At 39.4% G+C, this 27920-nt stretch overlaps 1 protein-coding gene across 2 annotated transcripts in view; it reads left to right on the top strand.

Moving 5' to 3' along the window:
- The window catches only part of NAALADL2 (N-acetylated alpha-linked acidic dipeptidase like 2), a 912012-nt gene that overhangs the window by 480234 nt on the left and 403858 nt on the right, over window positions 1-27920 (top strand). For both annotated transcript variants that reach the window (XM_075068381.1, XM_075068380.1), the window contains one exon: window positions 19867-19986. In XM_075068381.1, the coding sequence (XP_074924482.1) occupies window positions 19867-19986 (120 nt within the window). The remainder of the gene's footprint in view (window positions 1-19866; window positions 19987-27920) is intronic.

Here is a 27920-nt window from a genome sequence, read left to right as displayed (position 1 = left end):
AATCTAAAAATTAAATAACCTTTAGGGTAAACAGTTATTTAATAGTCCCTTCAACGGTATGGTATTTATGGATGATTATAAAATACAATAAAGAATAAGACATCACTTGCTTCTGTTCCTCAGAAAATAAGGACAGTAAGTGCTAAAATTGTAGGAACACTGTCAATATAAAGTCACTGTAGTTGGAGACAGATAACATATTATCTTCCCTGGATGTCCCTGCTTATCTGATATTTAATCCTCTGCCACAGGGAGCAGTAAGGCTCTTATACTGTTTTATTGGCCATAATAATCTGATCTTTGCTCTACCAGCAATATGTCAGACTACCATGAGAACTTGAAATAAACACACTATAAAAATAAACATTTTGGATCACTGCACTGAATATTAATTTTAAGTGCTTGGCTGGCAGGAAAAAAGAAGTAAATATAAATAACAATGGAAAGTGCTGTGAATTCGAGCTGGACATATAAGCAGTGGGATGTTTTATTCTTTGATGCAGCATGATATATCATGTCAGAAGGAGCCTTTAACAATATGTCTTATCTTGCGTGTTATTTAGACATATTGTCATAGACGCTAAAAAAGAAATAGCTGTCCTTTACTATTGCAATGGCATCAAATCCGTGGATACTTTTCTACAAGATAGCTGTTCTCTGTCTAGGAGAGCAAAAAAACCCACTTTTTTAATGCTTTGAAATAATGGCAACATTGATAAAATCTGTAATTTCCAACTTACTAGGACAAGATGACAGTCAACAACATGTCTTATTACATCACCACTTGAGGACACTGCCAATCAGTTTTTATTAAGGGAAAAATACACAAGAACATGTTTTAAGCTAAACAGATCAAGAAGAGAACTATTTTTATAGCTTCTTTAATAAAAAGTATGATTAAAATACTTGATTCTTTCGAAGTATCTGGTGACAAATAGTTCAGAATAGTTCTTCTGAGGATGGATTTCACAGAACTTTCTAAAAGCTTTACTACATGATTTTCTATAAGAAGGTGAGTGGTGGCCTGTTTACAGACTGCATTCAGGAGTTGTATAACCATAGAAAGCCATAGGCTCAAAGCCACTGTAAGATGACCAAACTGGAATATTTGAAACAAACAGCTAACACAGCCTCTCCTAGTGAAGACTCTTTTTGGCAAATGTCTCTTGAAAATCTTTCCGAGAAAGAAGAAGAAACCAGCAGAACATAGTCTTGACATTGATACAGTTGCACCAAGATATGCATATATTTAAAATCCTTAAAAAAAAAAAAAAAAAAAAAAAAAAAGTAGGCCAATGTTTGGCATCAAGGTGCAGTTTGGATAAGCAGGTGCCTATTTCAGCTGTCCAAATTCCTGAATCTGCAAACCAGACTGGAAAAGTCATGAGAAGAGGCGTTGTCTCATGTTTTCCATCTCTACTTCTGGTTGTGGCTAGACATACCTCAGAAATGCACTTCTTGCTGTGCCTCACAGTTCTGGTTCCAGTCCCAGAATTATTCCACAAGCTAAAAATAGAAAAAAAAATACATATGTAAACAACTCTGAGCTTAAAAGTTTGGTTGGATTCTAGAGAGCTTCCCCCCACCTCCCCCACTGTCCTTACTATTAACTGTAAATAAATCTAAAGACTAAAATGTCTTGTGTCTGACTTTCATAATAAATAGGCAGTACTCTTTCTCATTCATTAGGGGCCTTAATAAGTGAATTAGTAATGAGAAATACCAGTCTTATTCCCATTTGTCATATGTCCCTGTACGTCACAGTTCAAAGAGAAGGTGATTAAATACCATTATGGGGTGGTGTTGCAAGGTGCTTCCCAACCACCCCCTACTCCTCCTCCCCTTGCACCACCCTGTGCAGAATTATGCCATCATTCAGAGATGAATCAAAATTATACCCTCTGTCATCTACAGACTGAGAGACTGCTTCACCCTAGCACTTTCTAGCGGAAGATCAGGTGGATGAGGGAGGAGGCTAGGCCATGGTCTCAACCCCCATCTGCTCCAGCCAACCAAGCTGACCGGGCCTGAAGGAGAGAGCATGCTGCATTGACATCTAGGAGGAAGGTTTCCACTTGATGCAAGCTAATGCCTTTCAGGCATGATCTAATCATAAAAGTATTTGTAGAGGATTAAAATAGGATGATAATCTAGAAATGAAATATCAGTAAATAAGACTTTAAACTAAGACTTCAATTCCTTAGGGTTTTTTTTTTTCTAAATATCCATGTTAGTGCTAGCATTTACTTCGAAAATTCACAGATTTTTAAGCCCAGAAGGGCCCATTATAATCATCTCCTCTGACCTCCTGCATAACACAGGCCATATAATTTCATCCATTTACTCCTGTGGGGAGCCCAAAAAATGATGTGGATCATTTCAACTTAAATGTTTCACTGAATATATTGTGACTGATCAATGATCACCCTTTGAAAACCAAAAAATATGCACAACTTTCCAGCTTCGTCTTAAATAGGAATGGTTACTGCAGTGTTCTCTACAATAACTATATGCAGTGTACAGGGAGATCTGCAAACACTAAGGTGACCTCATCTAATATTTATCTAAGGCAAAATTGCTAAGTATTTTTAAAGGTGGCCATGGTGCAAAGTTTATGATATTTATCAAATTTACAATCCAATTTTGTACACAATGCAGAGACTAAGACAAATAATGTTTGTAGAATTTCAGGAGTAGGACTTTTGATGTTGAATGAAAGATTATTAGGGAAATTTGCATCTTAATCAGAATTTAGATGAGTGCATATTAAGCTCTTTGCTTGTAGTGAGAGAGTTTTCTATTTCCTGACAGTTTTGCACACATTACTCTGGAATATAGATTGGTCAAGGTCATGTGGGTCATAAAAAGAGGGTCAAGAAGAACTTGGTTTAGGTTTTCTTCAGTGTATTCATGTTATGACAGTTCTGTAATAATGTCCCTAATTATTCTAAAGGTGGCAGGTAATTATCTTACTATTAAATATTGCCTGTGTCTAAGTATGCATGAAGTAAGTCTCCAGCTTTCTCAAAAATCTACCACGATTTCTGGAAACAATGTAATTTAATCCCAATCACATCAGACCATGCAGTTGTGGCAGACAGGGGACCCTTCCCATCAGATCTCCCTGTCTCACATGAAGGTGGACTAGCTACATCCTCTCTCTGCACAAGATGTAGAAGAGCCTCATCAGGTCCTGTTTGTAAGAAGGGGAAGGTCTGTGTCAGAGCTATAACATACTTGTCTTTCCTTTCCTCTCCTTTTCTCCCCATCTTGTATCTGTGGCACCAGCAATAAATCTATCTAATGCATACTCAGTCTACATTCACTTGTCCACAAAGTCCCTTGGCTATTCCAATTCTCACACCATGCCCATCGCTATGGTATCTGCATGCCTGTCTTTTGTTTGGTGATCCCACCATCAGGGCATCTTCCTCTGTGTTGGGGAACTGCCCCATGACACAGGATCCCGATAGCTGGGGAGTTTGGCAGGGGCTGGAGGGTAAGCAGGATGTCCATAGCACGTACAGAGGAAAGGGGTCACTGAGCCTCTAGTGGATCGTCAGATATCTGTTGGGCCTGGGACCCATACACCCTCCCTCTCATTGACGGAGTGACTTGGGAAAAACATTTATGTACAGTTGTCTTCCCCAGGGCCATACTCCAGCATGTTTTTTTCTGCCAGAGGTGGCCCTCTTTCTTCTACCCATTGGTATTTCCCATTAAAATATGCATTTAATAATTGTAAAAAATTAAACTAGGCAGTTTACTTAGGCTTATGCTAATCCTCAGGGGTTTAACAAAACCAATAAATGTAAATGGAATGCAACACACTTGTCCCCTTTAACTAACATATGTCGGGGAGACAATGCTGAATACCAGATGGCATGGGATTTAATGTAAACTTTTTTCAAGATTCAAATGTAGCTTTAGGACAGGGGTGGGCAAAATATTTGGCCCTAGGGCCTTATTGGGTTCAGATATTGTATGAAGGGCTGGGTAGGGAAGGCTGGGGAAGGCTATGCCTCCCCAAACAGCAAGGCGTGGCCTGGCTCTGCTGGAACGTTGGGCTGGCTCCTCTGCAAGCCTCTCCTGACCCTGCTCCCTGGCAGGAGCTCGGGGGCCAGAGGGAAGGGTCCTGTGGGCTGGATGTGGCCCGCGGGCCATAGTTTGCCCACCTCTGCTTTAGGGAATAACTCCTGCCAGAACTTAAAGACAAACTGGGTATCCTGCCTGTCTGTTGCATGAGTATTGTGGGGCCTTATCCACATAAGAGACTTGCTAAATGAGTTGGATGATATCAGAGTGACCAGACAGCAAGTGTGAAATATCGGGACAGGGGCTGGGAGACAATAGATGCCTATATAAGAAAAAGTCCCAAATATCGGGACTGTCTCTATAGAATCGGGACATCTGGTCACCCTAGTGTCAGAGGGTCAGGCTAACCTATCCTGGCACCTAGTCATCCTGGTCTCAGTTTCCTCTGTAGCTCACCAGTAAACACACACATTTCAGATAATGTCTGTCCTCCCTACACAACCTTTTGGGGTCTGGTTTAATGAGATATAACAAGAAATAAACAGTTCACTAGGTACAAGCAGTTCCTATCCTAGTCACAGCAGGGGACTAGCTCAATGGTTTGAGCACTGGCCTGCTAAACCCAGGGTTGTGAGCTCAATCCTTGAGGGGGCCATCTAGGGCAAAATCAGTACTTGATCCTGCTAGTGAAATCAGGGGGCTGGACTCAATGACCTTTCAGGGTCCCTTGCAGTTCTATGAGATAGGTATATCACCTTATAAAATACTAATTAAAAAAAGCCCACTAGTTGAGTACAGGAACCTAGGTTCTTCCCCTGTTCCTCCCACAACTTGGCTCTTTCCAACTCTACCACAGTTCTAGTCCAGAAGTCCACTATGTCTCCTGCTCTCAGTTGCTGTGCAATATGCAGCCCTGCTTCCAGGTTTCTCTCACATGATCCTTGGTCACCCCCTCAATCTCAGGCCAGACATGGAGCCTGGATAACTGTCCAAAACATTGACTGACAATTTGAGAAAGTAGTTGCTTCTGCTTAGGGGCAACGCAGGCCACAAAGATATCTATGGTACAACTAAGCTTAATAAGGAAGAGTATGTGGCAGAATCCCATCCTGTGACTGCCTCTATCCCCTGCTATCAGTCATCAAGAATAATGTACTCATAGTACAAATGTTTGCTATTTGAAGCACTCCAGCCATTCATTTGTTAAATCTGAAATCCATTAGTAATCAATACAGAACCGTAATTAATGACAGTGCTAAAAAATGAGTGTAGCTTTAAAATGAAATTGGAAAGCCAACATCAAAAGATAGTTACTGCAAACCTGTATGATCTGACTTTTTGCCACTTCTGTATAATGAAGGTACTATCTGATTCTCCAGACCACTCTGTGTACTTTTTTTAAGGGGACAAAGCTGCTTTGCAGAATGTTTAGCATCTGAAAAATGCAAATAACTACTTGATTAAACATCAGATAAAACTATATTATTCTCACATAAAATTCTTATTTGATTATTTATTTGGTTGATAGTTTCTATAATATTAAATTAATATTTGTATAAAATATCTGTAAGAAAAACACTTGAATCCACTTTCAAACAAATATTTTCTGTTTTTCATCCAGTATTCTTTTAAAAACATTACCTTAGTGCTTTTTAAAACATTTCTGTAATGTTTTCACACGCCCTTTTCCCTAAAGAAATGATTTGGTTCTATAGTTTGTGTAATGATTTAAAGCAAGTAAATTCACATTAAATGTGAAAGGTGTCATTTCAGTTGTCACAACTACCCTTTTGCTCATCTAGATTGATTAAAGCTGCTTTAACTTTTAGATTTATGTTTGGAGTACTACGTGTTCATACATCTCTCTGCCTGATTATATTCACATGGATAATGTTTAGCCAGCCAATTCACGTATGCAGTTTTCAAAATAGGCTTGGCAGAATTTGATTTTTTATAAATTTCAGTGGATAATATCAGTGTTCTTAATTTTTTTATCTATTTAAATTTTCACAGTTGCAGGAAACTGTGGGGTCGGACAATAATGTCTGTGGGGGTAGGGTTAGACAATAGTTATTTCACAGTAGACACATTCAGAAAGGTAAAACTTTCTAACTATTAAAACATAAATTCTGTATTTTGACATGCAGTGTTGACGAAGTAAATACCCATAAATCAACTCTAATAAAAGTGGAATACTAGGTAGAACTAATGGAAACTAGGTCAAATTACAGAGGACGAATATACAAACAATGACACAAGCGCTGGAGGATAAAAGTAGAAAGGCCAAGGCACAAACTGAGATTAAGCTAGCTAGGGACATGAAGGGTAACAAGAAAACATGTTTGCAAATACATTAGATGCAAGAGGAAGACCAAGAACAGGCAAGACCCGTTACTCAATGAGGAGGGAAAGATAATAATAGAAAATGCAGCCATTGCCAAAGTATTAAATGCGTTCTTTGCTTCTGTTTTCACCAAAAAGGTTAGCAATGATGAGATGACTAACACAATGAGCATCAGTCTACACAGGGTAGGATCTGAGGCTAAAATAAGGAAAGGACAAATTAAGAATTACTTAGGCTTGTAGTGTAGATATATCCTAAGGCCTTGTCTACGCTCTCACTTTACAGTACTGCAACTTTCTCACTCAGGGGTGCTGCAAGTTTCAGCACTGTAAAGTGGCTGTGTAGACAGTGCACCAGCACTGGTAGCTACTCCCCTCATGGACCTTTATTAGGTCAGGAATTACTGAGGTGGTGCATGTCCACGCCACCCTCCTTGAGTCGGAGGTGCCTGTCCTCCCCAGGAGTGTTTCAACCAACCTGAGAAGGGCAATGTGGGGAGTTGAGAGCCTGGTCTCAGCTCTTCTGGCAGCTCCCTGCTAGGAGCCTGGCTGCCTCATAGGCGCACACCACCGGAAGTGGGGGGAAGCTGCCTGGGGGGGCTTCTCTCCTACCCATTCCCCACCGAGAGCCGGGGGAAACCACCTGAGCCTTCTCCTCTAACCATTCCCCACCGGGAAAGAGGGAAGGCTGCCCAGGGCTTCTCGCCACTGGGGAGCAGAGTGCACCCCAACCCTGCAATACCTCTCTGCCATGTACATTGGCCCCACTGGACAGTCTCTATGTAAAAGAATGAATGGACACAAATCAGACATCAGGAATGGTACGGTAATATACAAAAACCAGTAGGAGAACACTTCAATCTCCCTGGACACTCAATAACAGATTTAAAAGTAGCCATCCTGCAACAAAAAAAACTTCAAAAACAGACTTCAAAGATAAGCTTCAGAGCTACAGTTCATCTGCAAACTTAATGCCATTAACTTGGGCTTGAATAGGAACTGGGAGTCGCTGGCTCACTACAAAAGCAATTTTTCCTCTCTTGGCATTGACACCTTCTGATCAATTATTGGGAGTGGACCACATCCACCCTGATTGAATTGGCCTTGTCATCACTGGGTCTCCACTTGTAAGGTAACTCCCTTCTCTTCATGTGCCAGTATATTTATGCCTGTACCTGTCATTTTCACTCCATGCATCTGAAGAAATGGTATTTTACCCACAAAAGCTTATGCCCAAATAAATCTGTTAGTCTTTAAGGTGCCACCAGACTCCTTATTGTTTTCTTGGAATAGTAGATTACCTCATCCTTTGCACATTTATGTGTAGTTATATCTTTATAGATGCATATTATCTTTCTATCTACACACATACTCACACATACATAACTATATATAATACAATGTGGATGCATACACATGCTTATACTTATGGATATATACAGGGCTGGTGCAAGGAAGTTTCGTGCCCTAGGCGAAACTTCCACCTTGCACCCCCCCCAGCTAACCCTGCCCCAAAGGCAGCTAACTCAGCCCCCCGCCCCGGAGCCCCTCCGCAGCCAAGCTACCCCGCATACTGCGATAAGCTAATCCTCCCCCCCGCCTCCGCAGCTAACCCTGCGGTGGAGATTCCCCATCCCCCCGGCAGCACCCGCCGTGAGACTCCCCCCTTCCCCCCCCAACCCCCCTGCACGCAACCCTGCATGGGAGACTCCTCTCCCCCCGCCGGTGAAGCTACCCTGCCTGGGAACTCCCCTCTTTCCCCTCCCGGCCACTAACCTGCTGAGACTTCCCCTCTTCCCCCCCCCCCCCCCGCGCAGCTAACCTAGCTTTGGGGTAGAACTCCCGCTCCCCGCTCCCCCACATCTAATCTGCGTGGGAGCTCCCCTCCCATCCTCCCGGCAGCTAACCTAGCTGGGAGACTTTCCCCCTTCCCACCCCAGCAGCAACCTGCTTGGAGACTCCCCGCTCCCCCACCACCCCCGCAGCAGCTAACCTGCTTGGAGACCCCCCTTCCCCGTCCCCCAGCAGCTAACCCTGCCTGGGGAGCCCTCCTGCAGAAGCTAACCCTGCCTGAGTAGCCCACCCCAGCTCACCTCAGCTCCGCCTCCTCCACTGAGCACGTCGGGGCTGCTCTAATTCTCCTCCCCGCCCAGACTTGCGGCGCTGATTGGAGGAGACTTAGAGCTGGGCTGTGTGCCCAGTGGAGGAGGTGGAGCGGAGGTGAGCTGGGGCGGGGAGCTGTTCCCCTGTGCGCCCCACCCCTCGTTATTGCGGGCAACCCTCTCCGCGCGCCCCCACCCAGCTCACCTCCACCTCCTCACCTGAGGGGGCTTTTAGGCGCCCCCAACCACTAGGCGCCCTAGGCGGCTGCCTAGTTTGCCTAAATGGTTGCACCGGCCCTGGATATATATGTGTGTGTGTAGACTTGGTTGGAAAATGGAATGAAAGTTCTGAAATATTTAAACTGAGAAACATGTAAATGACCTTAAGCTGAAATGTTCTGATAATATTGAAACATTATAATATAATACTAAATATTATATATAAATATAATATATACAAATATAGAAGTAAAAATAAAATAGGAACGTTGATACAAAATGCTATGAATAGGTTCAGAACTTTTCAGTCAAATTTAATTAAAATTGACAGTTGCCATGAAAAATTTCAATATTGCTGAAACATCATTTTCCCATGGAAAACTGCCTTCTTGAAATGTTTTCAACCAGCTTGAATTCACGCATATATAACTACATATAATATATTGTTTGAGGGTAGGGTGTATAATGTATTTATTTGTAAAGTTATTGCAACACATTTTTCTTTTATGTTTTTATTAGATGGACTTTTCTGGGTTTTTCCTTTTTTGATTAATTTATAGTGGCCGTAAGTTCTAGTTTAGCCTGTGTAATTGATGGCCTTTTGCATACTTATATGAATAATTATTCCCATATCATGACAGGTGGTAACTTTAGGTTGTTATTTCTGCTTAGAAAAGCATTATCACTGACAATATATCAGTCCAGTAAATTGTTATAAGGAGAGGGATGCAAATTACAGTGGGCAAACAATAACAAAAAATAGTTAGAGAGGCTGCAAGTTTATATCAGACTAGTGAACTTTGGAAGATGGCTGATAATCAGACATTGCTGAACAGAGTTTAAAGACTTTAAAGTGAAAATTGCTGCTGATGCTTTTAAGTCTGAAAATTTCCCATATTCTGCAATGATTTGTAGCAAAGGCAAAGTTGTTTGTTTGAGAGACCCATTTATGTGTAAAAATCAAAGGTAATTACCAGATTGTAAATTCATCAGAGGTAGAAATGTCTGGTTTTAGGTTACACAAAAAGCCAGAATTTGTATATTATATCTGTTTAGAAAAGATAGCAAAGCTATGTTTTCCTCATTTTAAACTCAACTGGATTTTGTGCGTTCAAAAGTTTGACACAAATATTATTAGGTTTTCCATCTCGTTAAGAAACTGTAGAAGAAAAGGAGTGGAGATGGAAGAGTGGAGAGAAAAGAATAATAAATAAACAGGATGAAAATATGAAGTATACAACAGAAAGAATAGAAAAAATGTTATAGAAAGATTACCTGGGGAGTGCTCATTTATGTAGGTTTAGATTTTGTGGCAGTCTTGGATTGCTAGTACAGAGCACAGGTTCTTCCTCTTGGCTAGAAATATGTTTTAATTTTAATTCAGTAACCCTTGAAATTAAAAAAAAAAGAAACTAGTATAAATGTGAAAAATATTCACAATGTCATTCTAGAAATTGGGAACAAGGAAAAACCTTGAACTTCAGCAGATTTTCCCTCAGTAGAATGCTAAATGGAACATAGCTGACTAAAGATGTTTTCAAGAAGAGGAAGATATAGAGATATGTAAGTTCAACCTATCGTGAAGGCCAAGTTTACTACCAAAACGTTCAGCTCCGAGAAATACAAAGTTGTTTTTGTCTTCGATAAAGCATTGAATTATCTGTGCCTGAGCAGATTACTGATTTTAGGTGGGATGCAATGCTGTGTGCAGTTTAAAATATCTAAAGCAAATATGGGTGTGAAAAATCTCTTTCTACTCTAAAGAGACATTATGGGCCAGATTCTAATACTCTTAGTCACATTTAGTAGAACCTTTTACTACAAGAAGGTCCGCTGAAATCAATGTGTAACCTGTCTAACCAGTGTAACCTGGCCCTATAAATCTTTTGTAGGATGTGCAATTATTCACAGATAGGAATAACAACTATTTAAATCAACTCACAGACTAGGGGAGTAGTTACTTCATGAAGCAGGACCTCATATCTATTCAAACCGGCTTGCAAAACGTAAGTATGTGTAAATAATTTGATGAAGACTATAATACAGAGTTTTCTGTGTGATAGAACCTAGGGCTTCCCTACTTGTTTTGTGGGAAACAATAAGATGTCATAGCTATGACTGCTGCAGTGCTACCACAAGAGAGAGAAACCAAAACCCTGGGATCCACATGCACCTAGACTTTGCAGTTCTGGTCAATCTCCAAGACACGTATAGAGGAGTTAATAGAAGAATGAGTCCAGGGTAGTTAGAAGTTGGAGGTTAAGTGGAGAGAGAGCAGCCATATCTGATCTGGAGGATAGTGACTTTTTTGCCTTAAAAAAATCACCCTAACTCTGATCATTTTGCAGAACATGCTGAGACATTTTTATGGTTGTTGGATATTCAACTACTGATTAGGGCTCCCAAGTCTATAATTTCCTGTATATTTTCTAAAGGTTTCAGGACTTGTTTGCTACTAAATGGCCTGAATCAAGTCTCATGTTGATTTTACATAAGTGCAACTCCACTGACACTAAGGTATCATGAAAGATGGTATCATCGTGGCATTGCCAAAAAAGCATGAACTTACTCTTTGCACAAACTATAGAGGTATTGTACTGCTATCAGTCCTGGACAAAGTATTGGCTACCGTCATGCTTAGTAGAATAAAGAAGGCAGTGGATAAAATGGTATTGGAAGAACAAGGTAGCTTCTTTCCGGGTAGATTATGTTGTCAACAAATATTCATTCTTTGACAGATCACCAAAAAAATCTACTGATTGGCAAAAACTTTATTGACTTTAAGAAAGCATTTGATAGTACCCAGACAGAGAATCCATGAAATATTGCTAGAATGTATGGGGTAACAGATAAATTGATCATCATAATAAGGACTTTATGTGATGGAAGAAGATGCACAGTGAAGTCAGATACAGGCCAGGGTGAACAGTTGAATATTGTGACTGGAGTTAGACCAGAATGTGTTATCAACAATCTTTGCATTAGCAATAGACTGAGTGAAGGGTAGATGGTGTAAAATGGTTAGCAGAGAGTTATGTTGACTTTGACAACAACATTGCTTTACTAAGTATGACATGGAAAGAGCAACTGGCCTTACTTCAGAGGTAGAACAGTAAGCAGCAAAAATTGGGTTGAAAATAAATGCATAGAAAACAGAAAGAGGAAAGTGGACAAGAGATGCAAAAGTGTACGTGGATGGAAAAGAAATCAAACAGGTAGAGTTCTATCTGGGGAGTGTGATGAGATTTGAAGGTGTTTGTGATAAAGATAATCCATACAAGATTAGGAAAATCAAACTACTTTTGGAATGATGAATAATATGTGGTGAAAGAGGTCTCCGTACCAAATTGAAGTTAAGATTATACTTCTGATTGTACAGAGCACATTACAATACAGAGCAGAGACTTGGTTGCTGAACGTTGCTAACAACAAAAAAATTGGAGGGTACCTATCACAGATAGCAGAAGAAGATATCACAGATTTCATGGAAAGACAGAATAACAAATACGAGAATAAGAGATCTGATAGAGCAGCATATGATAGAAAATATCATCAAAGAAAGAAGGCTCAAGTAATGGGGACATGTGCACCGTATGGAAGATGGGAGACATGCTAAACAAGCACTGAATTTGATACCCAAGGAAGGAAAGAGAAAAATAAGGAAGTCCAAGGAAGAGCTGGCAGAAGACAGTGACAGAGGATATTGAATGTGCTGGCATCACCTGGGAAGAATTACCACAACTAGAGAGCAACTGTAATCAGTGCAGGAACTGGACTGCCCGATGTGTCAGCAGCACGGGAGGAACTAAGGTTGAAGTAACTCCATTGTCTTCACTAGAGTGAAACCTCATTCATACTAGTGTAAGATAGATGAGAATCAGGCCCAGGTTAGTATTAGTATTTACCGTTGGGAAATGTTCCCTAATAAATGTAACTTAAAACTTTGACCCTCATCCCTACACTAGGGGCTTTGATAAAGGGATCTTTCTTTGCAGTGACCTGAAGTTTATCTGAAAGTATATCAAGCCCTTCCAGATGACCCACAGATGGATGAAAGGATAGCTATGAAAGTTATCAGATGTAATACCTTATTATTTGCTGACTGGACACAGGTTATGAGGTCATAGAGTTCCTACTGTGAATTACTTATGAACTAAATAGACAATGCAAAACTCTCCAGAAGACTCAAGAGGTAGTCTGTCTTGGAACATTTATAAGCATAGTGGGTTTGGGGGGGTGCTAGTGTTTTTGTGCTTTGTGGGAGAAGGAAATAAGTTTAGAAGACCAACTTTTTTATTATTGGTTTTTAAATCAGACATGAATCAATGAAAATACGGTTGGGTTTATTTTCCAGCAGAAACAAGAAACAATAACCTATCTTTGAGGATAAAATCCTTCATCATCTACCCTCTCCTTCTTCTCTCTGACACTGTTTGCATCATGTGTCTGTTTTTGCTCCAGCTTAAAGTGAGAGACAGGAATCATGCCCACAACATCAAAAGACTCTTCAGTTTCTTTTTAGGGAAATGTCAAAGGCAGGACAAAAAGTTGGAAGGTAGATTTAAAATAGTTAAATCTCCTCAATAACAGATCTAGTGGTGTTTTATTCTTTATGGCCATAATTTTCCACTGTGTCTGAACTGTTCTTGGGTAGTGGGTAGTGACAGCTGGAGTGTGTACAGTGGCAGCCATAGGCAGTCAGTTCCAGGTCTCTCATTCTCTGCCAACTGTCTTCAGCAGAAGTCAAAGCAGGAGCACTCTACTGCACCTTCTGCTGTTCTGTGCTTGATTTTGCAGCTATAATAATCCTTTAATATAGTTTCTTGTATGTAATTATCTGTTTACAATGCCTCAAATAGCTTGTTGGGATTTCTAAAAATAATAAAATCTTCTTCTAAAAATGTTTGTTTTGTTACCTACCCTTACTTCATTTCATGCTAGGGAGATACTGCTTAATTCCATACAGTACATCAGAGTTCGTTTTTAAATAGTCATGCCTTTCAAACTGCATACCATGAAATAATTCAAAGAGTAAGTACCCAATTCAAATGGATGAGACAACTCGTTGTTTAGTAGTTTCACAATTTTAGCATAAAAGGATTTACCTTTGCATATCTAAACCATGTACAGAAGAGTTCTTTTTTTGGCACCTAAAAGGATGATTTCTTCTTTCTTTTTAAATAGCATTATTCTACCAAGGAAGAACAGTTTTTCGGTAGTTTGCTTCCAGTGTTTGGGGTTTTTTTCATATTCAGAATGTATAGGATCAGGATTATATCCTTTTGTAAACATCTCTGAAAACAAAAACAAAAATGCAGAGTCTAATCTTTGTATTTATTGAATAAGGGTTTGTTATGTTGGAGATATATATAGAAATTAAACATAGCTGCACAAGGCATAAATTGCATTTTATGACATAGATTTCGGAATAGATTACTGACATGGTAACACACTTTAGTAAAATAACTTAACAACATATTTCAATGTTTTTTTGAGCTGGATGAAATTTTTGGATTAAACTTTTTTTTCCCCCTCAGTCATGTAGATTTGGGTTGACAGAAACATTTTGTGAATTTATGTGAAATTCACCAAATTGTTTCAGTCATTTTCAAACCAAGACATTTTGATTTTTGATTCCAAATTACTTTATTTATTTTTACACAATTCAAAAGTTTTTGAAAGTTTTTAAAGTTTTTAAAAGCTCCAAAACTAATCAAAACATTTTTGTTTTAGTTTAAACTTTTTTTTGGCTGTTTAGTTTTCTGAACATCTTTTAAAAAATGGTCAGGTTGACCAGAAATATATATATATTTTAATTTTTGGTTCAGCAAGTGAACCCAAAAATCAAATATAAGCACAGCTTTAATTATGTGATAGTTATAGTTTATAATTTAGATTAACTAGCACTTAAAGGTTTCCACCAGCCTGAATCCCATTGTGCTAAACACTACAAATGTAAATGACTGATCCTGACTCTATGATGTTACAATGTATTTAATGAGAGATCTCTATTAAATCAGCTTTTACCAGTGGTATAATTCCACAATTCTATTTGGAGTCCTATGAAGCATTTAGAAACATATACAAGCTGTAAATTACCTCATTAACCATTTTATTGTGTCTTTGTTATGAAAATCAATAAAAATAATTACTTTTTTTTTTTTCAAGGACAAAACTCTTCCCTCATAAAAACCTCTACTGGAGTCAATGAGTATTGCATGGTTACACCGAATGCACTTATAACCCCCAATGTTCATCTGTGGGTTTCTGAGATGTACTACCAAATGTATATGGACTCGTTACTAACTCTCTTGATTAGTAATTTCCTTAATAGCAGTAGCTGAATTTTTGTTGTATGGTTTTACATAACGTATGTTTCTTTTCAGCGCTTGGTAACTTCAATACTAGATTTTAGGGCAGTATTGTCATTTGCCCCACTGAGGTTTTGTTACACAAACTTTTAGCAATATCTTTTAAGGGCACCCATTGACTACATGTGACATCTTACTTTGGCGCTCAGATTTGGTGCTTCTGGTCAGTAGACGAAATGCATTTTGTTTATCTATATCCTCCGAAAGGCAAAATGAGATATCAAAGAGAACTGACAGCAAGAGAACCAGTTCGAAGTTATAGGGAAATGCAGGGGGCATGAGTATTCCTAGAATCAAGATACTGACAGAAGCCTCGGGTGATCCACTCACATAAGAAGAACCCTTAATATAATGAACTTTCACAGTTCCTGTAAGTGGAAGAAAAGTAATTAAATTACCTTTTATAATTAACCATTCCCATGCCTGAACATATATTATACACAACAACTGTTCTTTCTTAAGTGGACTACACCCTTTATACATGGAGTTTTTTCATGGGAATAGTTAATTAACTTGAGCTCTTGATCCTACCTTTAATTTATATTGTAAACTCCTTACAGCAAAAAATCATGTATTCCTTAGTATTATATACAGCAGTGAGCACCATCTTGGTACCTAGTAAATCATATTTTTGTAAGACTTTTCAATGAATTAGTTCCTACCGAGATCATGTATTGACTTAGAAAAGCACAGTATATAGTTTCTTAGATCAAGATACAACATTCACCAGGAAGTTAGTTCATAACTTGTGAAGCAGGAACTGTGCAAATAGCTAGCTGTGCACACCTATAGTTCTTTTATACAAAGGGAAGTGAGAGGTGGGAATACCTAACTAGGAGTACTTAGTAGGAATGATACAAGCAGAGGCATCTTGAATAGAGGCATCTTAAACTAAAGATAGTTAAGGCCCAGGCAGACTGCGAAGAGCTACAAAAGGATCTCTCAAAACTGGGTGACTGGGCAACAAAATGGCAGATGAAATTTAATGTTGATAAATGCAAAGTAATGCACATTGGAAAGCATAATCCCAACTATACATATAAACTGATGGGGTCTAAATTAGCTGCTACCAATCAAGAAAGAGATCTTGGTGTCATTGTGGATAGTTCTCTGAAAACATCCACTCAATGTGCACTGGCAGGCAAAAAAGCTAACAGAATGCTGGGAATAATTAAGAAAAGGATAGATAATAGGACAAAAAATAATATGTTGCCTCTATATACATCCATGGTACACCCACATCTTGAATACTGTGTGCAGATGTGGTCGCTCCATCTCAAAAAATATATATTGGAATTGGAAAAGGGTCAGAAAAGGACAACAACAATGATTGGGGTATGGAACAGCTTCCGTATGAGGAGAGGTTAATAAAAGTGGGATTTTTCAGCTTGGAAAAGAGATGGCTAAGGGGAGATATGATTGAGGTCTAGAAAATCATGACTGGTGTAGAGAAAGTAGATAAGGAAGTTTTGTTTACTACTTCTCATAACACAAGAACTAGGGGGTCATCAAATGAAATTAACTTGTAGCAATTTTAAAACAAATAAAAGGAAGTATTTATTCACACAACGCACAGTCAACCTGTGGAACTCCTTGTTAGAGGATGTTGTGAAGGCCAAGACCATAACAGAGTTCAAAAAAGAACTAGATAAATTCACAGAGGATAGGTCCATCAGTGCCTATTAGCCAGGATGGGCAGCAATGGTGTCCCTAGCCTCTGTTTGCCAAAAGCTGGGGAATGAGCGACAGGGGATGGATCACTTGATGATTACCTGTTCTGTTCATTCCCTCTGGGGTACCTGGCACTGGCCATTGTCAGAAGACAGGATACTGGGCTAAATGGACCTTTGGTCTGACATAGGGCCATTCTTATGAATATAAATGAGCACCTCATTTTCACAAAGGCACATTGCGGAAGCAAATGGATTGCCAATTTACCCTATTATATTTTTGTATATGGATTTGTGCCTGGAGAAAATTCAGTGTGGTTTTTTTCATCTGAGCGGTGAAATCTGTGATTTTCAGTCTGCTTGAGGATAAGTGGAAAAGGCACATTTCACTAAGGAACTAGATCAGAGGCCTCCTCAGAATGCAGCATATATATTTTTATTATAATCTCTCAAACCATTCTGGCTTTTGAGACTCCAAGTAATTATTGTATATAGTATGTATTTTCCAAGGGCACTTTGTGAAAGAAAAATTGGAAGCTATAGAATGATGTAAAATTTTGTGTAAACTTCCATACAGTACATTAGTGAATTCTTTGTTCTCAGTTGTCAGGGGTGGTTTATGCTCATGTTCCTTCTGCAAGATTTTTCAGTTGGCACTATCTGTGTAGGTAAAAACATGAAATATTTTCCACTATCTTTAAAACCTCATGAACTGTGCTTTTGTCATCTCTCTCAAATAACATGTTCACAACACCAATAATGTACTTTAAATTTTATCTGAACTATAGCTCCCATTTGTGTTTTCTTAGTAAGCAGTTCTCATGCTCTCTAGATATTAGAAACAACACATTTTTAAAAATCACCTGTGTAAACTATAAGATTTTCTGCCCTTGCATTTCAGTATTTGATTTTTAAAGGTAATGTCTTCCTGTTGCTGAAGCATTTTATTACATTGCATGACACATCAGGATCATGGTTTTGGCAGCACTCACTATACATGGCATATTTAGGGCACTCGTCTACATTGGCAAAATTACGGCGCCAGCAGTTACAGCGCCACTCAGAGAGCACAGAAGGAAAAACCATTGTGCGTTCACACTGACAGCTGCCTGTGCAATAGCGTGTTCACACTTGCGGCACTTGCAGCAGTATTTGGAGCGGTGCACTCTGCACAGCTATCCCACAGAGCACTTCTTTCTCTTTTGCTTCTAAGACGTGTGGGAAGGTGGAGGGGGTCACAGGGCATCCTGGGTCCAGTCCCAATGCCCCGTGATGCATTGCTTTGCATCCCAGCAATCTCTGTGCTTTCATCTTAGAAAGAAACTTGTTATCTTGCAAATTTAGTGAAGAGTAAACTCAAGAACAAAGGGGCTTCAAGACATGGGTTTCTTACCAGTTGAACTCAGACTTTGAGAGAGAGATTTCAGTCAAATTTTTCAGATATGAGTGCCTAAAATTAGGCACCTAACTCCATATATACTTAGTCATCTAGCTAAATAGCCTGATTTTCAAAGGTGCTTAGCATCCACAATCAGCTTCTAAAAATAAATTTGTTTAGATGTCTGCATTTGAAAAATTTGGCCTTTAAATGTACTAGAGTTAAGGTTTACAACTGCTCAAAATTTGCTTACTATGGAGTAAGCCCTTTTTGTACTGTATAGTTCCTCTATGGATTATTTGAATCTTACTTTGATAAATTCTTTTGATTTTATTCAGTTTCCCTGAGAGGTGTGTGGTGGTTGTTATTAATTATTATTATTTTTAATTATTATTACACTGAAAAAATGTTCTTGTACCTGTACTGATTTGTAGCTGTTTGTATGATTGATTTCTTGGTAAAGTATTTCTGTGCGGTGGTCACAGTGTATATTATGTCCCTAATCCTGACAAAATCAATATTTGGACAATACTCCAAAATGACAACATGAGGCTGACATTCCTCCATGCTTTCTTTCTACCCAAAGGTGAATTTGTGTGGAAACAATGAGCAAAATCTCTTTTGTCACTTTTGAATTATGAGGGGAGAGAGAAAAGAAATCCTCTAGTATAAAAAAAAGAATTTGTGAGTTATTTTTCCACCCCTCCTTGTGCTTGGCTTTAATAACATTTTGACTTATATAGCCCTCTACAAACAGTATGTAGTAAGGCCTCACAGTGTCCTTATGCAGTAGCTCAATAAGGAATTATAGACTCCACATGGGTTGGCTTACACATACATGGGAAGTCCGAACATTTTTTTAAAGTCCATTTCTTAATGGCAGAATTTCAGAGGCAGTGATTCAAATACTACAGTGATAATCTCATCATAAACGCCTGGATGATGGATAGATAATTAGAAACAGAGTTTTTAATGCTATACATAGATAGCTCAAGAGCCATATGAACCATATCTCACAAGACAAATGTGGCAGACTGGGGGAAATTAGGCTATTGTCCTGAGTGACTAATATAATAATTTTTCCTTATTTGAAATATTATATGAAACTGTGATTTCACTTCAAAAAATCACAAAAATGAATTAGCAGATTTCTCAGTTCTGGTTGCATCTGCATAATTCTGTTGATTTTGGATCCTACAGCTACAGTGAGTATGTAGAGCATGGAATGTTATATTTACGTTAATGAACTTAGATTACAGGAATCATTGCTAAATCACTAACCGAGGTGAACATTGTTGGGCCCCTTAAATCACAGCCAATGACTGTGGTGGAAAACTGCGGAAAGAAGTGTATTTAACAGTCATGTTTAATTCTCAAGATCTTTGGAGTTTTTAAAGAGGATTGGGAAATAGAGATAAGTTAATCATAGAACTTTGATTGAGCAATTTGTTGCTCTACAGGTAATTTTGTTTCAGTGGCAAGAGCACACTGAATTCTTGTTTACACCGTGTCAATTCTCATTAAAGGGGTGTGAATTCTAGTGCACACTAGCATGTTGGACGCTGCAAATTCCCTAATGCGGGACATTACTCTGCACTAGGGAACTTTTAGTGCACAGTAGCAGGGTCCACACGGACCAGTCAGTGCGCAACATGCTGATGTCCTTCTTGTGCTGACTAATGCACCATGGATAAGCATTAATGGTAAATGGCTAACAGTAGAGCCTTAATTACCTTTTCTGTTTACAGGCAGAAGTCATTGATGTGCAGTATGGAACTGTAGAAGATTTAGTCCTGATTCAAGCCATGACAAATATGACCAATAAAATCGCACTTCTGAAGCTAGGAAAATCACCTTTACTCTATAAGGTTAGTTACATGTCTGATGTACTTTATCTGAGTAATTTCTTTCGTTGTTCATTTCCAGATACTAAAATGGGGCCTTGTGTTGCCATTTCTATCGCAGCAGGCCAGTATTTGTTGGCATTTAATAGACTGCTTAACTCTTTCTTGCAAGTGTCTGTGGCGTTTGCTTAGTTCCAGTTTTGATATGCCATCTGTTTTATTGAACTGTATAATGCAGAATCAGAGGCTGCCTGTTGATAGTGCCATATTTTCCCTTGGTGGTGTAAATCTTACAGCGATGGAAGGAATCTGTAGGGGAGAGAGGGAATGAGTCCAAGAAAAGAAGCGGCTGAGAGCAGGGGTAGCTGGAGCCTTGTCTGTCTGAAATTTGCATGCCGTCTTAGACTGAAATCTCTGACTCAGACATCATATCTAGTACTTGGCCTGCTGGAGGCTTAAACATGCCCTGAGGTGAAGCTGAGTGCTACCTGTGCCTGCTTAACCTCAGGCTTTTGAGGATCTTCCAAAGCCTGCTGGGCTGCCTTCAAAATCCAGAGCTGCTTAACTTGCTATGACTGTGCTCTACAGACACTGAAATTGTGAAGTGATCCTCAGTAAAAGTACAGCACAGGAGGAATAAACACATGGGGCCTATCAGGCAGGCTGCAAATGAGACAGTTCTTGGTCTTCACAATTGTTTGCTTTAACCTGGTTTAATTGTATATGCTATACATACCCAGCTGGCCGAGTGGCAATGCTGCCATTGGCTTCGTAGCTTTCCTTCCCATTCTTACTACCTCTGAAGGAGGGAAGAACTGTAGAGAGGAAAACATCATTAACTTTTATGGAGTTTTCTGCCATAAAATGTGTGAGGGCATGCTGCCTAAAGCATCTGTACTTTACTTTAGCTCTCCACTTTCACTGCAGGCCAGCCACATCCTCTGATATAGCGGACAACCAGAAAGATATTTTAAAGAGACATATAAAAGGCCGACTGCCAGCTCAGAACGAGCATATTGTGTAGTTTCTGTTTTCCCTCCTTTCTTGCTCTCTAGCTGTGCGTCTGTGTGTGTGTGTATGTGTTTGCTTCCTTCCATCTCTGATATTGGTGGAGAGCACAGAGATTAAACATGTTTGTTCATTTTCATCTGAGACTCAACTTGGATCCAAATATTATATAAAAATTGACTTATATTTTTGATGTTAAAAACCCTATTTTTATTGTGAATATTTTATAAATAAGAATTACATTAGTTTGGTATTTCAAAACACTCTGCTTGCTCAGTAAATAATTAAACAAGACACTTCATGCCCAGTTCACAGAAGCAATTATAAAAGACCAGTATCTCCAGATTTTATAATTAAAAGAATCCAGAGCTGCTCCACTCGACACTGAAACCACAATGAAGACCAGGACACTGGTTCATAAAATAGCTGTTTAATATTTTTTGAATAGAAACAATCTTTGTCGCAATGAAAATGCCATTTTCAACTGAATAATTTCAGTTATTTATCTAAATTATTTAGAGCCAATCTTATTATATACATGAAAAGTCATTGTCGGAATTTGACATGTGCAGCAGCCTCGTGCATAGATCTTATGCTGCATTTCATTGTTAAATGCCAGTAACAATGAAATTGCAATCAGGGTTTGTTTAGTACAGTCTTGAATAAGAAGCAAAGTTTGCAGTACAAAAAGGGCAATGCCACTATATACATCATCTACAAAGAGGATTTGTTAAGGTTTAAGGTTCTGATCCTGCTGATACTTATACAGTCTGGACTTTAAACATGTCAGGAAGTCCTACTGCAGTCTAAAATACCCGCCTTTGTCGTCTGCCTGGGAACTAAAGCCAATATGTGGAAAGATTTGCCCTCCCTTAATATTTCTTCTTTCTTGGTCCCAAGCCCTCGTTTTTAGGACACAGATTGAGACGAGTCCTACTTGGCTTTGAAGTAATTGTATTCTCTGTTAAAGTAGTGGAAAAATATATGAAGGAGATTAATTAATCTTTGGTATGGAATATTTCTAAATGAAAAGACACGTAGGGCTAACCATTCTTCTTATGTTACTGTGGTGAAATCCTGGCCCATTAAAATCCCTGGCAAAATTCCCATTGATTTCAGTAGAACCTGGATTTTACCCCTGAATTTTTTAAAACTGTTCTCCATTCTGTTTGTGTTTACATACTTACTGAGTCTTCCATTTCTGAACCTCCCCTCCTCCTTGCCTATTTTTCCTTCTCTTTCTTCCACGTACTTTGTTTTACAGCATATTAAAACAGAAAGTTGATTCCAAGCGGAGCTGTAATTATAATATCTTATCTTATTTCCTGTTTTTCATCCTATGTATTTTGTATTTAACTCACATTTACCTTATTTAATGAACTTTAATCTCTCATGATTATATTAAAACTATTGTATTTATATTACAGTAGCGTCCAAAGGTCCTAATCAAGAGTGGGGTGCTACCACAGCAGGTATATGCAGAGACATCATCCTTGTCCTGTAGTTTACAATTGTCCCCTTACTTTTTAATCCCCCCCCCTTTACTTTGTCAATCCGTTTGTCTCTGTATCTCTTTATTGCAATCTCCTCTATCATTTCTTTGTCCTTCATATTCCCCCCCCCATATTGGTTTTTTTTTCTTTCTTTTTTTTGCCTCCTCTTTCTCTCTCTCCTTATTGAGTCCACTGTAGAACGTCCAAAAGACAACAGTACATTTTTACTACTAGCAAAGCTAGGCCTGAGTTCACAAGAAGCACATTTCCTTGGTTTTATAGATCATACTCAGCAAAAAGCAACTTGTGTATGTGGAAAATAGTTGTTCATTCAAATACGCACCTGGTGACAATTTATATAGAACTTGTAAAATATGGAGATAGATCTGGATTTTTGAACCTTTCAGCATTCTGGGTCTTTGGATATGCAGTTTTTGTTCTTCCCATGGCACTGATTTGTGCAGTTCTGGCCAACCACAAAATTAAGATCCAGAGTTTGTTTGGTCCATTATAGAGATTTGGCAGACTGCAAAATTTGCATCTGTGATCAAATTCTAATCCGTTTTTGGGGTTTTTGAATAGAGTCTTTTGGTTTGATCCCATCTTTAGTATCTTATATGGGTCTATTGAAGACAATTTACGGGATGGGAAGCCTGGGGCAGAAGGAAAAAGGAAAGAACTATGACACTTACCTTGAGCCGGATTCTGTAGATGTCCATTGACTTCAGTGTGACTACTTGCATGAGTAAAGGCTACTCGGGTGTGAGTAACGTTTGCAGAATCGGGCCCTACATTTTGTTTGGATTAAGAATGGGGGATGCAGCTGGAGTCGTGGCTGTAGAGGAGCTGTGTTGTTGAACTTTGACCCTCCTGTTAAATCTACCCTCCATCTCCTATAGATATAGAAATCCATAAGCTGGGTCACTTGATCTTTATGTGAGGAATGGTGATGAATTTCACTATAGAGTAAAGGTGATGAATTTCACTATAGGTGACTAATAAACCAATTCGTGATTAAAAGTACCTGCTCAAGAGACAGCATTCAGACTCATTTATTCAGTTCAAAGATAGAAATTTCCTAATCTGATGCTATAAAATGCAGGATGACAAAAAGATAAATGCAGTTTATGTTTTCACAATCTGCCCTAAGTAAAGGGCTGGCATAGCTGCCCTGCTCCTGGGAATGAATTGTGACTCTGAATCACAGTTCGTTTCCTGTTTATTCCCTTACTGTAATAGTAGCAGATTACTTGCCCTCTGCCCAAACTCACTATGCCCTGTTGGGTGCATTTGGAAGTGGTGAGTGGGGAGAGCTTCTGAGCACTCCCTGTAGATCGAGACAGGAGGGTAGTAGCAGTCCTGCTCTCCCCACAGTGGTATGAAGTTCAAGGTGCATAGTCCATGTAATGTATATACCCTCTGTTTCAACCGGCCTGGACACATAAAAAAAGCAGCAATCTTGTCCTCTAGGACAGGTGAGAATTAGATAGTAATCATAACATGCAAACTTATTTCTTGTTTCAGAAGCACTAAAGGGCTGATTCACTTTCTCAGGAATCTCATAGATACCAATCATGATTTAATCATTTGGAATTGGGATTCAATATAAAGCATAACTTCAGTCCTAAATTAACTTTTAATAACCTCGAAGACCCAACCACTCTAGCTTAAAAATGTTCACAGTTTAACATAGTTAAAAAAATATATGACATGAAATGTTATTTTAATGCAGAAATATCTATATTTATTTTAATAATTTACTGTCTTCATCAATAGTGACATAATTGCTTTTTAACTGTTATAAAGTTTTTGGAAATGTGCATTTATGCAAAGGTTAGTGGGTTGCACTTATAAATTAGGTTTTACTTGATAGTAAATATTAAAAATCCTTTGTGTTTTCAAAAATGCCAATTTTTAATAATTACACTGGGAAATGTCATAATTTTTAACTTCAATACATTATGTTAATATCAATTTTTAGACAACATTATTTGTTTGTCTCTCCTGCTCCTCCCCACTTTTATGGTTAGCACAACGTAATTGAGAAAATAGCATTCTAAAATCTCTGAGCTGGGTCACTAGATATTTTTCGACTTAGCTTGAATGAGAGTAAGTACAGGAAATACCACTGAAAGTTGACAGGGGAGACATTTGAATGTGTTGTTGCCACTCCGGAGGAATTGGGCTGCCAGGTGCCCTGAGCCCCTCATTTCTGGCCTCAGGCCAGAACCCACACCCCATCCCAGAGCCCATACCCCCTCATGCACCCCATTCCTCTGCCCCAGCCCAGAGCACCCTCTCACACTCTGAAACCCTCAGTTCCACCCGTAATCTGGAGCCCCCTCCTGCACCCTCATCCCTAGCCCCACCTCAGAACCCTCCCCCTCTCCCTCACTCCAACCCTGTGCCCCAGCCTGGAGCCCCATCCCACACCCTGAACCCCTCATTTGTGGCTCCACCCTGGAGCCTGGCCCCCCAGTCAGAGCTGTCTCCCTCTCTCGCACATCCCCTGCCTCAGCCCAGTGAAAATGAACAAGTGAGTGAGGGTGGATGAGAGTGAGCGATGGAGGGCGGGAGCATGGAGTGGGGCAGGACGGACACTTGGAGAAGCAGCGGGGCAGGGGCGGGGTCTCGGGGCAGAAGTGGGGTAAGTGGGGGGGGCAGAAGTGGGATTTGGGAGAATTTCTTCCCTATGCCCTTTGAAAATCCCAGCCTGTGTATGTAAGGATTATGGAGAAAAGTGTGTCACACTTAAGACAGGGTTATAAAAAGCACACATTATCACTCTGCCTTGTTCCCCCAGTTTTGGATTATAACAATTACTCTCTTAATGGGAGATAGTCCTACATCACATCAGTTTAATGGGTCACATGGTCAGCCATGCGCCTAGGGTTGATTAAGGTAATCTGAAGCCCTAGACACATCCTTGTGACTCCTTCTCTCTGACATGGTTCTGCCCCTCCTTGAGATAACTGGGGCATGGACTGGTCTGGTGGGGATCCAATACCATTTCTGTTTGTGCGGGTGAGGCCTCCCACCTCACAGGACCATCTCACCCTGTTTTAGGAGGATGATGCTTGGATCATATTTTCAAGGTTTTCTTCACATGCAGTTGGGCTAGAAACATTATGTCCACTCCCATCCCAGCAAAATACAAAACCCATCTCCTCCTAATAGATGAATATGATCATGTGAGTCCATGAGTTGGAGCTATAGACCCAGTTGGAACAACATGCTATTCCCCCTTATAGTCAACTCAGCTGCATATGTGAATCTTTCCCTATCAGTCCAGATAAATATGAAGTGGCTAACAGATTTTCCTACATCTAATCCTATTGATCAAATGTATGGAAATAAATGAGAAGAGAAAGGCCCAAATGGAAAAAGATTCATGGGGGAGGGGGAAGATTCTTGTGAAGGAACAAGTACAATATTCTGAAGGCTTGGTCTTGATCTTGACACATGCAGTTAATATCTGGCAGGAGTTGGAAATGGAATTGTAGAAAAAAATCATCATTTTGGTTTCATCAATAAAAATCTACTGTCATTTGCTGCTTACTTCCTCTTTGGTTTCAGAATCTGTGGGTTGTTTAAATGGAGGGAGAAACAAGTTATTAGAATGGCAAAGGAGGGAATGTATAAGTTAATGAGCAAAAGAAGACATTGACTACTGCAGTTCTGATGCAAGTTTTTCCCTGAATGTTTTGAAAACCTGGTACTGTTTTGCATGGATAGTTGGGCTCCAAACAGAAAGCCTGACCCAAATTGGTGCCTTTGGGTCACTACTGAGTGCCCGGAACCTCTCTCTGCAGGAGTGTACCCTGAGTTCTGAGTGAGCCATGGGTAAATAGTGAGTTATTTTCAATATCAATCAGTACTTAATTTTCACTTAAGAAAATAGTTCTATGTATTTGTATGCTCAGTTAGTTGTTTAATTGCACATTTGAAAAATTATTCCTGTTCATGTTAAGAATCACTATTTTCTTAAAGATGGGTGACCTCCTCTTCCACCTCCGACAATGTATTATATCTGCTAAGGGCTACACTGAATAAAAATATATTTGGCGTCTGTTCAAAATTGGAGGATGCTTCAGATACTAAAACTTGATTCTGGAGGGTTCTGAGGCTTTGTGCAGATTTTGGAGGTGTGCAATCCAGACATAATTTTCTATTTACCAAGCTTTTAAAAAGTAAATGAGTAGTAAATTCAAGCATCTAATCTACTGTCTATGTGCCAACTCCTGATAAATGAAGCAAAGTCAAGTGAAATGGCTCTGCTGTGAGGAAATTGCTTTGAAGTATAGCACAGCTGATGAAATAAATTCTTAGCCACAATATATATGTAATCCAGGGCTTTCAAAACCATATAGCTGATCAGATATTGAATGATACTGGAAAGGGGTGAGATTCTACTCCTCTCCAGCATGAAGTTTTGGTCCTTTTGTTCTTCATAAAAACCCACAAGCCACACTTTCAGCATGCCAACTGCATTCATCCTCATGGCAACAAGGCCTGCAAGGACAGATCTTCTGTGTCCATATTGCGTAGTATGGAATACCTTGCCACTGCATGGCCCACTAACAGAACAGGAACTTAGCATTTCTGCTGAGGGTCCTGATTTAAGAAATGCTGTTCAAGATAAAAGTTGACCTGGAAAGAACCTAGTGTTAAATTAATAGGCTATTGCTTCCTGGATTCAATAGAGAAGGTGTTATCGTATTAGATTCCAGTCTAATATTGGCTATAATACTTATCAGACTGGCAAATCTAGTTTGTTAAATTTCAGTTTTAAAATCTGATACCTTAGCAAATTTATGAAATTCACACGTACAGTCGTATCTTAAGGCCTACTGTAGCTGCATTTTATGAACATACTTCTTTCCTGGTGAGGCTAGCTACTTGTTCCTCAAAGTGATGTCACTAAATGCTTAATTCAGCATGGTTCTTTAGCATGTGACTATTTGAAACCATTTTAGTAATCTTATTGACTTAGTAGTCAATGCGCAGGTGCTTAAGTTGAGGCCCGTGTTTAAGTATGTTACTAAATCAGAGCCTGTAACTGGGGATGCTCCTTTCCTGCCCTGGAGTTCCTCACAAGCAGTCTTGGACACCTTTTGATTGTCAACACCTCTGGAAGTTTTTATTTCTATTACCACCACCAAGCCACCATCACAATCCCTGTGCAACACTTCTACCCACAATGTCATTCAATCCCCAGCCCTTTCTCCAGGGAGAGGAAGCAGAAGCGGTCTCACCAGCCAGAGACGTAGCTTCCCCTAGGTTCTACTAGCCCCTCTCTTCTCTTTTTCCTTCTTGAGCTTTTTAATTACCTTCTCACTGATGGGATCATTAGCCCCTTAGCTCATTTGCCCATAGTCTGATTAGGTAATTAAGTTTTTGGTCCCTCAATCAGGGTTTCTTTGGGGTGAAACTTAGTGCCTAAGTGACCAGAGTGCT

This window comes from Chelonoidis abingdonii, chromosome 8 (assembly GCF_003597395.2).
Source record: "Chelonoidis abingdonii isolate Lonesome George chromosome 8, CheloAbing_2.0, whole genome shotgun sequence".
NCBI classification, from domain to species: domain Eukaryota; kingdom Metazoa; phylum Chordata; order Testudines; family Testudinidae; genus Chelonoidis; species Chelonoidis abingdonii.
Note: the sequence above shows the minus strand (reverse complement) of the source record. Positions and strands in the feature narration are given on the sequence as shown.